The following is a 13,950-nucleotide window of genomic DNA, read 5'->3' on the forward strand; positions in this document are numbered from 1 at the left end:
ACAACAGAAGAGGCCAGAAAGGGCTTTTTCTCTGAGTAGACCAGCAGTTGGTCTGAATTTGCTATAGCCTATTTTCCGGACTGTATAGGCTAAGTCACGTTTTATGAAACACGCTGTGATTTATTCCAAAGTGACTCTGGCATCAGTGGCGGTTCTAGACCACAGTAAATGGGGGGGCCAGGCAGGGGCCACTTGTGCTTTTAGGGGGCACACCTTTAACATTCATCTTAACCTATTTTCAGTATTATTTCAAGTCATTTTTCACCATGTCATGCATGACTGCAATCTCTAGAAAAAGCTAATAAATTATATTAGCTAAGCTAATAAAACAATTTCAATTCAAATGAATGTTTCATTATGTTTAATTGTAGTGTGATATAATGATCAATAATAACACATTTTTAGCATCTAAGCACATCTAGGCACTTTTTTACACCTGGGGTGGGCGATATGGCAATAATATCATATCACAATTTTTTTTTTTTAAAGGAAAATCACGATTTTATCACGATTCTTATTTCATGTTGGTTTTACTATTTTGCATGTGATTGAGCATTACAGCCAAACTAATGTCCCTATTTTAAAAGCAAAGCCTTATAGGCTAGGTAACAAAATATAGCCTAGGTAACAAAATATAAAATAAAAAAGAATGGCAGACATTTAGGCCAAAGTGGCGAAAATAGAAATCTTTGTCACTATTTTCTTTGTTATAAAAATTAAGAACAGAGATACATATTACACATACACAACTTAATATACAAATGAAATAAACAGTGCTTTATTTTTTCAGCTATAGGTGTATTTAACAGTAGAATTGAAGAAAGTAATTAAATGAACAAATATGAAAATAAAACACAACAGACTTAAAGTTCTCAGTCAAGAGCAGTGAATGATTTCCTCTGTGTGTTTTGTTGTTTTATTAACATTAAAGGGATAGTTCTCCCCCCAAAAAGTCATAATTTACTCTCTTAAGTTGTTTTAAACCTGAATAAGTTTCTTTCTTCTGTTGAAAATAAACGTTATTTGAAAGAATGTGAGTAACCAAACAGTTGATGTACCCCTGTGACTTCCATAGTATATTTTTTTCCTACTATGTATGGAAGTCAATGGAGACCAGCAACTGTTTGGTTTTGGGTGAACTATCTCTTTAAGGACAAGCGGCAGCATGTTTATTATTAGGGCTACTGTCTCTTTAAGAACTGCACGCGACGCGTCTAATATACACGCATATGACAAGCAGATTTTAATTAATTTTCTCTGTTTGCTTTCACTTTAGACATAACCAACTTTGTTTATGTAAACATTGTCTGTATTTGACAGTATTAGCGCAATATAAGACTCAAAAGATAACTTAGTCCAGTAACAGGCTTTTAGTGCATGTGCGCGTCGAGTGTACGCGCTCAGTAAAGCACATATTTGAACAGCGCATCAGCAGCGAATGACATGTTTAACCGGCAAGGCTTTAACCGGCAAGGCTTTAAAGCACATGCAAATAATGAACTTTTGTGAACTGCAGTGTCCCGTTCCTCTGCGTTAACATTTGATGTGAATATACGTCGTGCTGCAGTGTAGCCTATAGATGAAGGCGCCGCAACTGATAAAATGCGCAGTTGTTTGGTGTGATTTTACGATTCCAAATTTAGGGGGGCCAGAGGGGGGGCCAAGCTTGGTGATACGGGGGCACTGGCCCCCCCGGCCCCCCCTCTAGAACCGCCACTGTCTGGCATATATAATGCATTTAACATTAAATAATATAAATGTTGACTTTCAAAAGTAGGCGCGCCAAGAAGGCTATTCTCTGTATTTTGGTTCATTTTTGGTGAGCGCCAGAAAGATCTAAAGAGACCGAGACGCGCTAAAGCAGCGCATCATGTTGTTTTATTTATTTTTCAATGGCATTATATTTTGTAGTCATTTTGAATGTACACAAATAAAAATATACATTTTACTGTTTCGAATTATGTCATATTATCTGTATAGTTATTTCCCAGCAGTGGAACAAATCCAAGTGATGGCGCTCGCGCATCGCGCTCTCACACAACATAGCCTACTATCAGACCTGGCGTTGCTTCATATCGCAGACTGCTCATTATCAAAATGAAACATAGTCAAACAAACATATAAAAAGGTATTCTGCCTAATTTAATTGGTCTGTTGTACAATATAAAGGGCAAGCTGTGCCGCACACAGTAGCCTACAGTCCAAACATTTCCCTTGAAGACGCTGATTTAGCCTATAGCCTAGGCTACGTGTATTTTGGGACTCGACTGAAGTATGACGCCTTTTTATTTGTATTATAATATAATATATTAAAATACATCATCTTCTGAGTTTTATGATGTAGCTAGGCCTTTTGTGTTTTATTTAAATTAAAATGTATTGTAATTTACATCTCAATAGGATGCGCTTTGTGCATTCTCTGACATTACATTTATTTATTCCATTAATATTGAGTATCAATTGATGTTAAACAAAACTGTGTTATTTTCTATGGCAACTAAACTTCCAAAATAAATAAGAATAAAAAAGAATAAAAAAAAAAAAGCTCCGCAGCTTTTCCACACAGATTTTGAGAATTGGCCAGCTAAAAAAATAGGCCAAGGAAGTAGACTAACGGCTAGTGTCCGGGAGATGCGTTCATATTTATGAAATAAACATAACTGATTTTGTCTACACCTAAATACATTTCCAAGGAACCCCTAATTATAACAGTGATTAAGCCCAAATGTGGGTGGGGGTAATGAACACAATATGTTTTTTTTTTGTTTTTTTTGTTTGTTTTTTGCCCAAATGGTCTCCACCAAGAAAAAACAACAAGAATGAAAAATAAGTAGCCATGTATAGGCCTAATAAAATAATATAGGCTACATAGCCTATAAAAGAGGCTATATTGTGCCCTTTATTACAAACAACATTTAGCCTATTTTAAACGCCAAGCCTAAACAAATTATTTAAATCGAAACGGTCGCGCATCTCTCATTCAGTCAAAAGTTTTCATATTTGCAATGTAACACGTGGATGCTAACGATTAATATAAAGAAGGCGTCATACTTCAGTCGAATCCCAAAATACACGTATAGGCTAAATCAGCGTCTTCACAGCAAGGGAAATGTTTGGAGTAGGACTGTGTGCGGCACAGCTTGCCCTTTATATTGTACAACAGACCAATAAAATTAGGCAGAATAACTTTTTATATGTTTGGTTGACTGTGTTTCATTTTGATAATGAGCAGTCTGCGATATGAAGTAACGTCAGGTCTGAAAGTATGTTGTGTGAGAGCGCGATGCGCGAGCGCCATCACTTGGATTTGTTCCACTGCTGGGAAATAACTATACAGATAATATGACATAATTCGAAACAGTAAAATGTATATTTTTATTTGTGTACATTCAAAATGACTACAAAATATAATGCCATTGAAAAATAAATAAAACAACATGATGCGCTGCTTTAGCGCGTCTCGGTCTCTTTAGATCTTTCTGGCGCTCACCAAAAATGAACCAAAATACAGAGAATAGCCTTCTTGGCGCGCCTACTTTTGAAAGTCAACATTTATATTATTTAATGTTAAATGCATTATATATGCCAGAGTCACTTTGGAATAAATCACAGCGTGTTTCATAAAACGTGACTTAGCCTATACAGTCCGGAAAATAGGCTATAGCAAATTCAGACCAACTGCTGGTCTACTCAGAGAAAAAGCCCTTTCTGGCCTCTTCTGTTGTGCCGAGCCATTCGTTAGTCTAGTTGTTTGATGAGGAAATGAAATATAGCCTATAGTTGCAATACACAATTTTTGTAAGCTCCGTGCAACAGCGGACTATTATTACTAGAATATTAGAAATCTAATACTCAAGCTGTTTTCTCATTTTTCTACTCTTAATATTAAATAAAAAAACGACTGAACGAAAGATACACGGATTCTCTTGAACCACCACCGCGTTTGGCAGAAAACTACTGCAGTGCAGCCAAAATGCTCTGTTCGACTTATCTGAGATCCTTTACTCTTCCCTGTGGATGACCTGTGACCTACTTTCTGTAAGATCTGAATTTTTGAACTTGAATTTTAGAACTTGAATTTTAGAACTTGAATTTTAGAACTTGAATTTTTGAACTTGAATTTTTGAACTTGAATTTTTGAACTTGAATTTTAGAAAACTGAATTTGAAGTTCCGAATTTCTTCATCTTGAAAACTTGAATCTGTATTTTTTTAAACTGAATATTTGCAGTATACGAATTCAGAACAAAAAAAAACTAGCTGTTGGAAAATACATGTCTATAAAATTCAGCCATAAAAACATTTCAGTTTGTTAAATTTCAAATGTTCAATATTCGTTTAAAAAAAATCAAATTCAGAACTATTTAAACTACCACCTAAAATTCAATTTTGTTAGATTTCACTTGCAAATAATTCAAATTTACACAATTCAAATTCAAATCGTTTTGTCATATTATAAGCTCCATACTCTTTGGCGTAGCAAAACAAGAAATGAACAATAGTATGTCTAAAATGTAAGTTACTCAATATTACGTTTATGTTTATCGAACTGTTGCATAAGCAATATCAGAAACAACCCTCGTTGCTATTTATAACATGGCATTTTTGTATATTTAATGGAGGCATCTTTTGAACTCGTGAGAAAATCATAAGAAAGTAGTTTCACACAGAAGTTCCACATACTTGTTTGGCCCAGTCACATTCTGTTACACTCTTGCTTGTGCGATATTGTTTTAATATTATACTATGGTACTGTATTGTTTTTATTTGGAGCCATGGGACCTTCCCACTAAACTTAACAGAATGTAAAAGGATGAAAGGTTTGTGAGAATGTTTTGTTACCTTGTGTAATGTCAGGTTGAGTTCTTCATTTGTTATTGTGTGTAAAGGTATAAAAAAGGTAAGAACTTAATTGTCTTTGTCTGTCACTCATAAGACAATGCAGAGAAACTCTTTAAACAGTGTTATCTGACTGCTGATGACAATCTGTCCACACACACACACACACACACACACACACACACACACACACACACACACACACACACACACACACACACACACACACACACACACACACACACACACACACACACACACACACACACACACACACACACACACACACACACAAGCTCAGCATGGTTAATCCGTCACCCTGATGTTTCTGACCTGTGTGTTTAGGCAGATTTTCTCTCTTTTGTGAGATTACACTGACCAGGCCCCTTGGAATGTGTGTGTGTGTGTGTGTGTGTGTGTTTGAGCCCCATGGGCTTGTGTTTTGATGTTAATGATGACTTTTAAATGTCAGAGCAGTCCAGGTGTCAGGGTGTGGAAGAGGAGAGAAAAGGACCACAAACACACAATCCTTTCATCACACACACACACACACACACACACACACACACACACACACACACACACACGTGTGTTATTGTATTTTATTTTATATTTTAATTAATTTTATATTACTTTAGTCCATTTTCACTTGTTTACTGTGTTGTTGTTACTTGTCGATACATTTTGTACTGCTGTATCACATATATATATATATATATATATATATATATATATATATATATATATATATATATATATATATATATATATATATATATATATATAGTGAGAGAGAGAGGGAGAGGGAGGGAGAGAGCGAAAGTAAGGTTAGGTTGCTATATGGTAATTGCTAGTTTGTTCTGGCTGGTTTAACCTACATATTATAACCTCTATTCAGTATATCACTTGGGTTACTCCTTCTGTATAAGTCTGGGTTTCTTTTGTCTGTTTTATCATCAGATCGAACACTGTCTCTGTCTGTCTGTCTGTCTGTCTCTCCAGCGGTATGTCGTATGAAGTGAAAGTAAACAGGATAGGAGAAGCGTGAGTGTGTGTGAGAGCTCCGCTGCGTCCCGTCTCATGGTTAATGATCTGTTATCAGCGGGCGAGTGTTTGTTCACACGAGTGTGACAACAATCACACTCCGCTTAAACGCAGAGATTCACACAAAAGGTGCAGTACGGAAGCTGGAAGCCAATTAAAATCAAACCCAATGACGTGCGGTGGGCAGTGAATGGTGGATCTGTGTGTGTCAGAGCCTTAATTGTGGAGATCAGGTTTTCATGCCACCCTGGTTTATAACTGGTGTTTGCATCAGGACCAAGAATCTGACTTATTTCCACAGTTCTTTCATGTTATCAAATAATGAGATGAAGAGGTGAGGAAACCTCTTTAACAACCTTCTTGTTCACAAAGTTTTCGAATCCAGTCTATTCTTATTCATGTTGGTGAATTGTAAAAATAAAGACATACAAACTTTTATTTATAGTATATGGTGACCACTATGAGATAAGGTGGTGATTTATTAGTATTTTTATCAATTTTTTTGGTTCTCTCACTTAGATTCAGGGTATATCAGACATACTTGTGGAATCCATCAAATGTCCTAAGACTTTAAATCAAAATGTTGCTGTCTCTGCCAGGAGTCTCACAGCTCTTCCATCGTGACAGTCGTCCAGAGCAAATCCACACCGAAATACTTCAGTGACCACACAATCCAGGTTTTACTGTCCCAAAGATAAACCCATGGGGTTGAGCTGAAGACAAGCTTAGCTTTACTCCATCAGCCGGGACTAAAGACTCTGATCTGGAAAGATTTAGGGCAGAGAAATGATCTCTGATCGTGTTGTATATGTTCTGCCACTCGATCCAGAAATATCAGAAAAGACTCTAGGACGAATTCACTAAACTAGTAAACTCTTGTGCGCTATAGGATTTCCACACAAACACCTACATCTTATCCACTAAATTATCCGCAATCCATTTGAACCACATTCAATTTACCTTAGATATGGAATGTGACTTATTCACATAAATGAATGTTCCTTGCCTGGTGCAAATGCTATCATTTATAAATCAATTATTTTAAAACCCACATCGATCTATCACTAATCTGAACATTGTGTGATGTCAATATTTAGGGGTGTAAATAAATGCATGCTATCAAGGATTCCGTTTGAATATTTTTTGCCTCACAAAAATCTTTTTTATTGTCAAACAGTTTAAGGAATAGTAATGGTTTTACTTTCCTTTTTTTTTTTTTTTGTAATGCAAAATGATCATTTTAGCAGAATGTCTCTTTTTCATACACTGAAAGTGAATGGTGACCCGGGACTGTCATGATTTTAAAATTACGCCATAAAAGTAGTCTATACAACTTGCGCTATATTCCAAGTCTTTGCAAGCCATACGTTAGCTTTGTGTGATGAGAAGTCCTTTTTGACCAATGATCTTCTTTGACACAGCTTTCATATCTCATTTGAGAGCTCATATCTCAAGGTTTGATGTCAACGATGACAAATGTCACTGATTCTTATGTCTTGTGACCTGTTGTGAAACACCAATTATTATTTTTGTTTGTATCTCTTGTAACAAAGATTTCTCAGTTAATTTTTGCTCAGGTTTTTTGTTTTTGTTTTTTGTATTTATTTCATCTCTGAGTTTAATAAGCATTAATTGTCATATAACCTTGTAGTTCTTATTTGACTGAATGTCTCTTCTCACTTTTTGCAGCATTCAGTCGTGCTCCGGTGCCCATGGCAGTTGTTCGGCGAGAGTTGTCTTGTGAAAGTTACCCAATCGAGCTGCGCTGTCCCGGCACGGACGTCATCATGATTGAGAGCGCAAATTATGGTCGAACTGATGACAAAATCTGCGATGCCGACCCTGCGCAGATGGAGAACACCCGCTGTTATTTGCCTGATGCGTACAAGATCATGAGCCAGAGGTGAGACACACAAACACAATTAGGCCAGAAGCATGCATTATATATTACAGATCAGAAGTTTATAATAACTAAGATGTTTTAATGGTTCTAAAAGAAGTGTCTTAAGCTCACAAAGGATTTGTGGAAACCACAATACATTACATTATGTGTACATTACATTACATTACATTAAATGTGTTTACTGTCACTTTTGATCAATATAATGTGTCTTTGCTGAATATAGTTTTTAATGATTTATATATATATATATATATATATATATATATATATATATCTTACCCCAAACTTGTAAATTGTAGTGCACCACTGTTTCCACAAAAACATTAAGCACCAGGAAACATTGGCAATAATGAGAAATGTTTATTGAGCAACAAATCAGCATATTAGAATGATTTTTGAAGGATCATGTGACACTGAAGACTGGAGTATTGATGCTGAAAATTCAGCTTTGCATCACAGGAATAAATTACATAGTATATTTATATACACAATATTACTGAATTTACTGTATTTTTTTATCAAATAAACTGCTGCTGAAAATTCAGCTTTGCATCACCACATAAATCAATTACATTTTAAAATATATTCAAAAGTCAGTTTTTTTAATGGTAATATTTCACATTTTGAAGGGTTTTTTTTTACTGTATTTTTGATCAAATAAATGCAGCCTTTGTGAGCATAAGAAACTTCTTTCAAAAACATAAAAAAAGTATAACATTTTTCCAAACCTTTGACATGTAGTGTATACGTACACAAACACAGCTATGATGAGTTTTTGCAATGTAGAGTTTTAAAAGTATAGGTTGTGCTGAATTTTAGATGTGCGTTGTGTAGGTTTTTGCCTTAAGTTATGAATTGTCCACTGACACATTTAGCAAATGTGTGAAATCGGGGTTGCGGAGCTGAAACCACTTTTGTACTTCTGTATATTGTGTCAAATCTTTTGGGCCTAGTGTGTGTGTGCATTAAGGCTCTTTTGTTTCTGTGTGCTAGTTGTTTAGTTTCTTACCCAGTAATGTCTCATGGTACAATTAGAACAGGGAACATCCCCTTGGAGCAATCTGGGTTTAAACACTCCACTCAAGAACGCAGTGATGTTGGTAATTAGATATTGGATACCTTAGAAATCCTCAGGTCCATGATCAAGCCTTCAGGGGTTTGAACCTGAAACCTTTGGATTAGCTTCTGCTGCACCGCTGTGTGTGTGATACACTGATGCAGATTTGGCTTATTAAATCCTGCTGTGCTGCTCTCTCTTTTTCCCGGTCTTCCCTATCATTTTCCTCAACATTTCACGCGGCTTGACGCTCATCACACCTCGGCAAAGTGGAAGAGTCAGACAGACCGGGATCAGAGCGTGGTGTGTCTGTAATTGTTCCTCTGTGTATCCTCAGTTCTGTTGCTGAAATAAATTAAAGCAGCTGCTCAGCAACACAGCAAGATAACAAACAGTAACTGTGTCCATCTAGTGCAGAACAATGGTATTCTTCTCCACACCGAACCTCTAACCTCACGCACATAATCATGTTAAGTGTGGGGAATTTGAATAGAGAATGTTTAAGTAGAGGGTCTGATAGAGTTACAATGGATGTTGTACAGAGTTTGATTAAGGTGTCATAGAATTTTAGTAAAGTCGTAAAGATTGAATAGAGTTACGTAGAGATTTAGTAGATGGTCTCATGTACAGTTTTAGTATAGTATGTTGCAGTGTTTTAGGACAGTGTGTGACTTAGATTTTTTTTTTTTTTAAGTATGTTGTAGAATTTCACTAGAATGTGGCAAGCAGATTTTCATTAGAGTGTCATATAGAGTTATGTATATGTGTTATGTAAGGTTTTGGAGAATGTGTGTTGTAGAATTTGAGAGTAGTTTCATTCGAACAGTATCAGTGGAATGTATCACATAGAGTTTTATTGGAATTTATCATGTAGAGTTTCAATGGAATGTATCGAGTAGAGTTTCAGCAGAATGTGTTATGTAGAGTTTTAGAGTATATTGTAGATTTTCATGTGTGTAGAGTTTCAGTGGAATGTATCACATAGGCCTAGAGTTTCAGTAGAAGGTGCCATTTAGAGTTTCAATATGTATCATGTAGGGCAGTGGCATGCACAGACCTCCTCCAGGGCAGGGGCGGAAGGACAAAAAAGGGCACTTAAAAAAAAAAAAAAATCACCTGTATTTAAAGCAGTACCTGTCTGTCTGCTGTGTTTTTATATATTTTAATGACTTCCTCACAATTATTTGGAATATCTCGCTCGATGGAGAGCAGCAGTAAGTCATAGAGCCTCTCTTCATTACCAATGAAAAGATGTTGATACAATTAGAATGCATAACACATCAAACAAAAATAGGGAAATGATGATAATATTACTAAATATTATTTACTTTACCAAACAAAACAGAGAATCAAGTAGGTAATTACGAGGAATTCATGTTTAATTATGTTGTTGTTATAAATGTTATGTATGTATTCATTGAAGTGTTAGCTATCATGAAATCAGTAACACTTTACAATAAGGTTTCATTAGTTAAATTTGTTAACATGAACTAATAATGAACTGCACTTCTACACCATTTATTAATCTTAGTTAATATTAATTTCTGCATTTACTAAAACATTATTAAAATCAAAAGTTGTATTTGTTTACATTAGTTAATGCACTGACTGTGACATAACATGAACAAACAATTAAAAGTTGTATTATTATTAACTAAGATTAACAAATAGGCCTACAGTAGCCTAACAAATGTTTTGCTCATGATTAGTTAATGTTAGTTAATATGAATAATAAACAAATGAACCTTATTGTAAAGTGTACTATGAAATCAAAGATATAAATTCCTTACAATTTAGAGCTGGACATAGACTTAAAATTTCCTTTCACTAGATGTATTTCCCCAAGCTAATAACACTTGCTATCCTGTAGCTCAGTGGTAAGAGCATTGCGTTAACAACGCAAGGTTGTGGGTTCGATCCCAGGGGATTGCACATACCTATGTATAAATGTATAGGATAACGCAATGTAAGTCGCTTTGGATAAAAGCGTCTGCCAAATGCATAAATGTAAATGTAAATGCTATGGCCTTGGAGAAAAACGAATGACATTGTCAGACTCAGAATGTGGCTGAAATTGAGTTATACTTTTATGATTGTTAAGCATAACTCACATGCTGCCGCAACTTTTACAGTAGCATGGTAGGAGAAATGTAACTTTTCCGTATTAGCTTAATGTTACCTGCTGCCCGTGCAGTTTGAAGACTCGCGGCGAACTGCTGTGTACATAGTGCTGCAAAGGAAACTCCGCCTACTACCACTTCACCTCCGCCAAATTTTTTTTTATATTTGTTTGTATTATTATTGTTAGTGGCAATGATGTATAAGTGTATTGTTATTTATTATAATATTTATTTTAATAATTATTATTTACATTTATCAGAGAGGGGCACAATACATTTTGAGACAAAAGGGGCAGGGGCTTGAGCTTGAGTAGATTATTGGATGTTACAAATAACGTTTAATGAAGTTTCTTTCACGCATCAACAGGTGAAAAAAACTTGGGATAAATCAATATAGGTTCATCAAAATGAAGATCATTTAATATTGAGGAATCGATATTGTAAATCGCTAGTGATCCCTATCCCTAGTGAACAGTGTATGTATATTGAGTTGTTAGGGATTGTTTTGAGGAATCCTGTAGCGTGAGCTGTTCTTCTGCGTCTTCCAGCCTCATTAACATGCAAAGAGATGAGAGGAGGTAAAGCTCACCTCCAGAGAGGAAACAAACTCAAACCCTTGGATCCCACTTACCCAGTAAGCCTATTAGAAAGAAACCGAGAGAGAGAGAGAGAGAGAGAGAGAGAGAGAGAGAGAGAGAGAGAGAGAGAGAGAGAGAGAGAGAGAGAGAGAGAGAACATAAAATATTTCACTATTTCATTTAACATACAAGAATACCCTAGAATGAACTACATCTATGGACATTGGCCTTTATTTGCACATGCTTTTTTTGCGCATGATTAGGTATCTGATTCACTAAAGAAAATACTATATGCAGATCAGGCAACAACATAAATGTTCCCGGAAAATCTGGGCTGAGTTTGAATGGCAAAATCTCTTTTAAATAAGGTACATTTTATTGTTTGCTTACTGTGCTCAGTAATAGTGGGATTTTAATGGCCAAACAATTAGAAACAAGTATTATCAAAAAATAAACAATGCATTTTATTGATTTCTATCATTTCTATCCACAATACCAAAATTTGTCATATATTTGATTGTTTTCTATATTTTCTGTTATTGCTTTCACAATTCTAAATGTTGTCATGCAGGTATAATGAATATAATTGAATAAAATTGAGTTTAATGGAATAGAATTGAACTGATTTTAACTGCTGGAAAATGTTTCTCAGACTAGACATATGTCAGTTCTGGTATCCTCTATAGTGCTGCTTTTGTGCTTTTGTCTTTCTGTTTGTCTGGTTATTGTCAAGCGCTTAAGATCAGATTTTCCGGAGTTTACGTAACAAACCGCATTCTGAGGGCAGCGTTATCCAACTGATTTTTATTTTTTTAAATGGCAAATAAGATTTGCTTTTGCCCACATCTGTGTAATATTATCATTGCTTGTGGGCTGAATTTTCCCTTTGTCTGTCGTTGTGTGCTCTGTGACTGGCAGAGGTCCTTGGGTTCTGAACGCACAAGGTTCTTGCACGAGTAACCTGATAGCTCAATTCGGAAGCGCTACTCTTCGTTGTGTGGAATTTTGCCCTCGTGGGAATAGATCTGCTTTTCCGGGCCGCAAGCCACCTGTCTGCTCGCTGGTGCAGCTTCAGTCATCTCACGCAGACATGCACACACAGCTACTATCCAAAGGCAACAGCCATTTAAAGCAAACTCATTGTTTCTATTATGTTTATATATATATATATATATATATATATATATATATATATATATAGCGGAAGCAATACAATCGTTTTAAAATAAATAAACTACTTTTTAAATCAATATTTTGTGTCAAATTATCGATTTATTTGGTAGGTAGCCATGTAATAAGTGGGATAATGTAGAGCGAGGCAGTTGTTATAGCGAATACAACCCCTTCAGGCTGCTTCAAGACCCCTCCGCTTCGCGTCGGGATCCTGATCAGCCTGTCGGGGTTGTTTTCACTATAACAACCGCCTCACTCTACATTATCCCTTACATATACAGTGGGGAGAACAAGTATTTGATCCACTGCAGATTTTGCAGGTTTTCCCACTTACAAAGTATGTAGAAGTCTGTAATTTTTATCATAGGTAAACTTCAACTGTGAGTGACGGAATCTAAAACAAAAATCCAGAAAATCACATTGTATGATTTTTAAGTTATTCATTTGCATTTGATTGCATGACATAAGTGTTTGATACATCAGAAAAGCAGAACTTAATATTTGGAACAGAAACCTTTGTTTGCAATTACAGAGATCATATGTTTCCTGTAGTTCTTGACCAGGTTTGCACACACTGCAGCAGGGATTTTGGCCCACTCCTCCATACAGACCTTCTCCAGATCCTTCAGGTTTCGGGGCTGTCGCTGGGCAATACGGACTTTCAGCTCCCTCCAAAGATTTTCTATTGGGTTCAGGTCTGGAGACTGGCTAGGCCACTCCAGGACCTTGAGATGCTTCTTACGGAGCCACTCCTTAGTTGCCCTGGCTGTGTGTTTCGGGTCGTTGTCATGCTGGAAGACCCAGCCACGACCCATCTTCAATGCTCTTACTGAGGGAAGGAGGTTGTTGGCCAAGATCTCGCGATACATGGCCCCATCCATCCTCCCCTCAATATGGTGCAGTTGTCCTGTCCCCTTTGCAGAAAAGCATCCCCAAAGAATGATGTTTCCACCTCCATGCTTCATGGTTGGGATGGTGTTCCTGGGGTTGTACTCATCCTTCTTCTTCCTCCAAACACGGCGAGTGGAGTTTAGACTAAAAAGCTCTATTTTTGTCTCATCAGACCACATGACCTTCTCCCATTCCTCCTCTGGATCATCCAGATGGTCATTGGCAAACTTCAGATGGGCCTGGACATGTGCTGGCTTGAGCAGGGGGACATTGCGCGCGCTGCAGGATTTTAATCCATGACGGCGTAGTGTTACTAATGGTTTTCTTTGAGACTGTGGTCCCAGCT

At 36.4% G+C, this 13,950-nt stretch overlaps 1 protein-coding gene across 11 annotated transcripts in view; it reads left to right on the top strand.

Annotated features, from left to right (window-relative positions):
• LOC309484925 (adhesion G protein-coupled receptor L3) overlaps positions 1 to 13,950 on the top strand; it is a 326,392-nt gene that overhangs the window by 129,175 nt on the left and 183,267 nt on the right. For all 11 annotated transcript variants that reach the window (XM_082151409.1, XM_082151416.1, XM_082151415.1 and 8 more), the window contains one exon: positions 7,572 to 7,785. In XM_082151409.1, the coding sequence (XP_082007535.1) occupies positions 7,572 to 7,785 (214 nt within the window). The remainder of the gene's footprint in view (positions 1 to 7,571; positions 7,786 to 13,950) is intronic.

This window comes from Leuciscus leuciscus (assembly GCF_965113295.1).
Source record: "Leuciscus leuciscus genome assembly, chromosome: 2".
NCBI classification, from domain to species: Eukaryota; Metazoa; Chordata; class Actinopteri; order Cypriniformes; family Leuciscidae; genus Leuciscus; species Leuciscus leuciscus.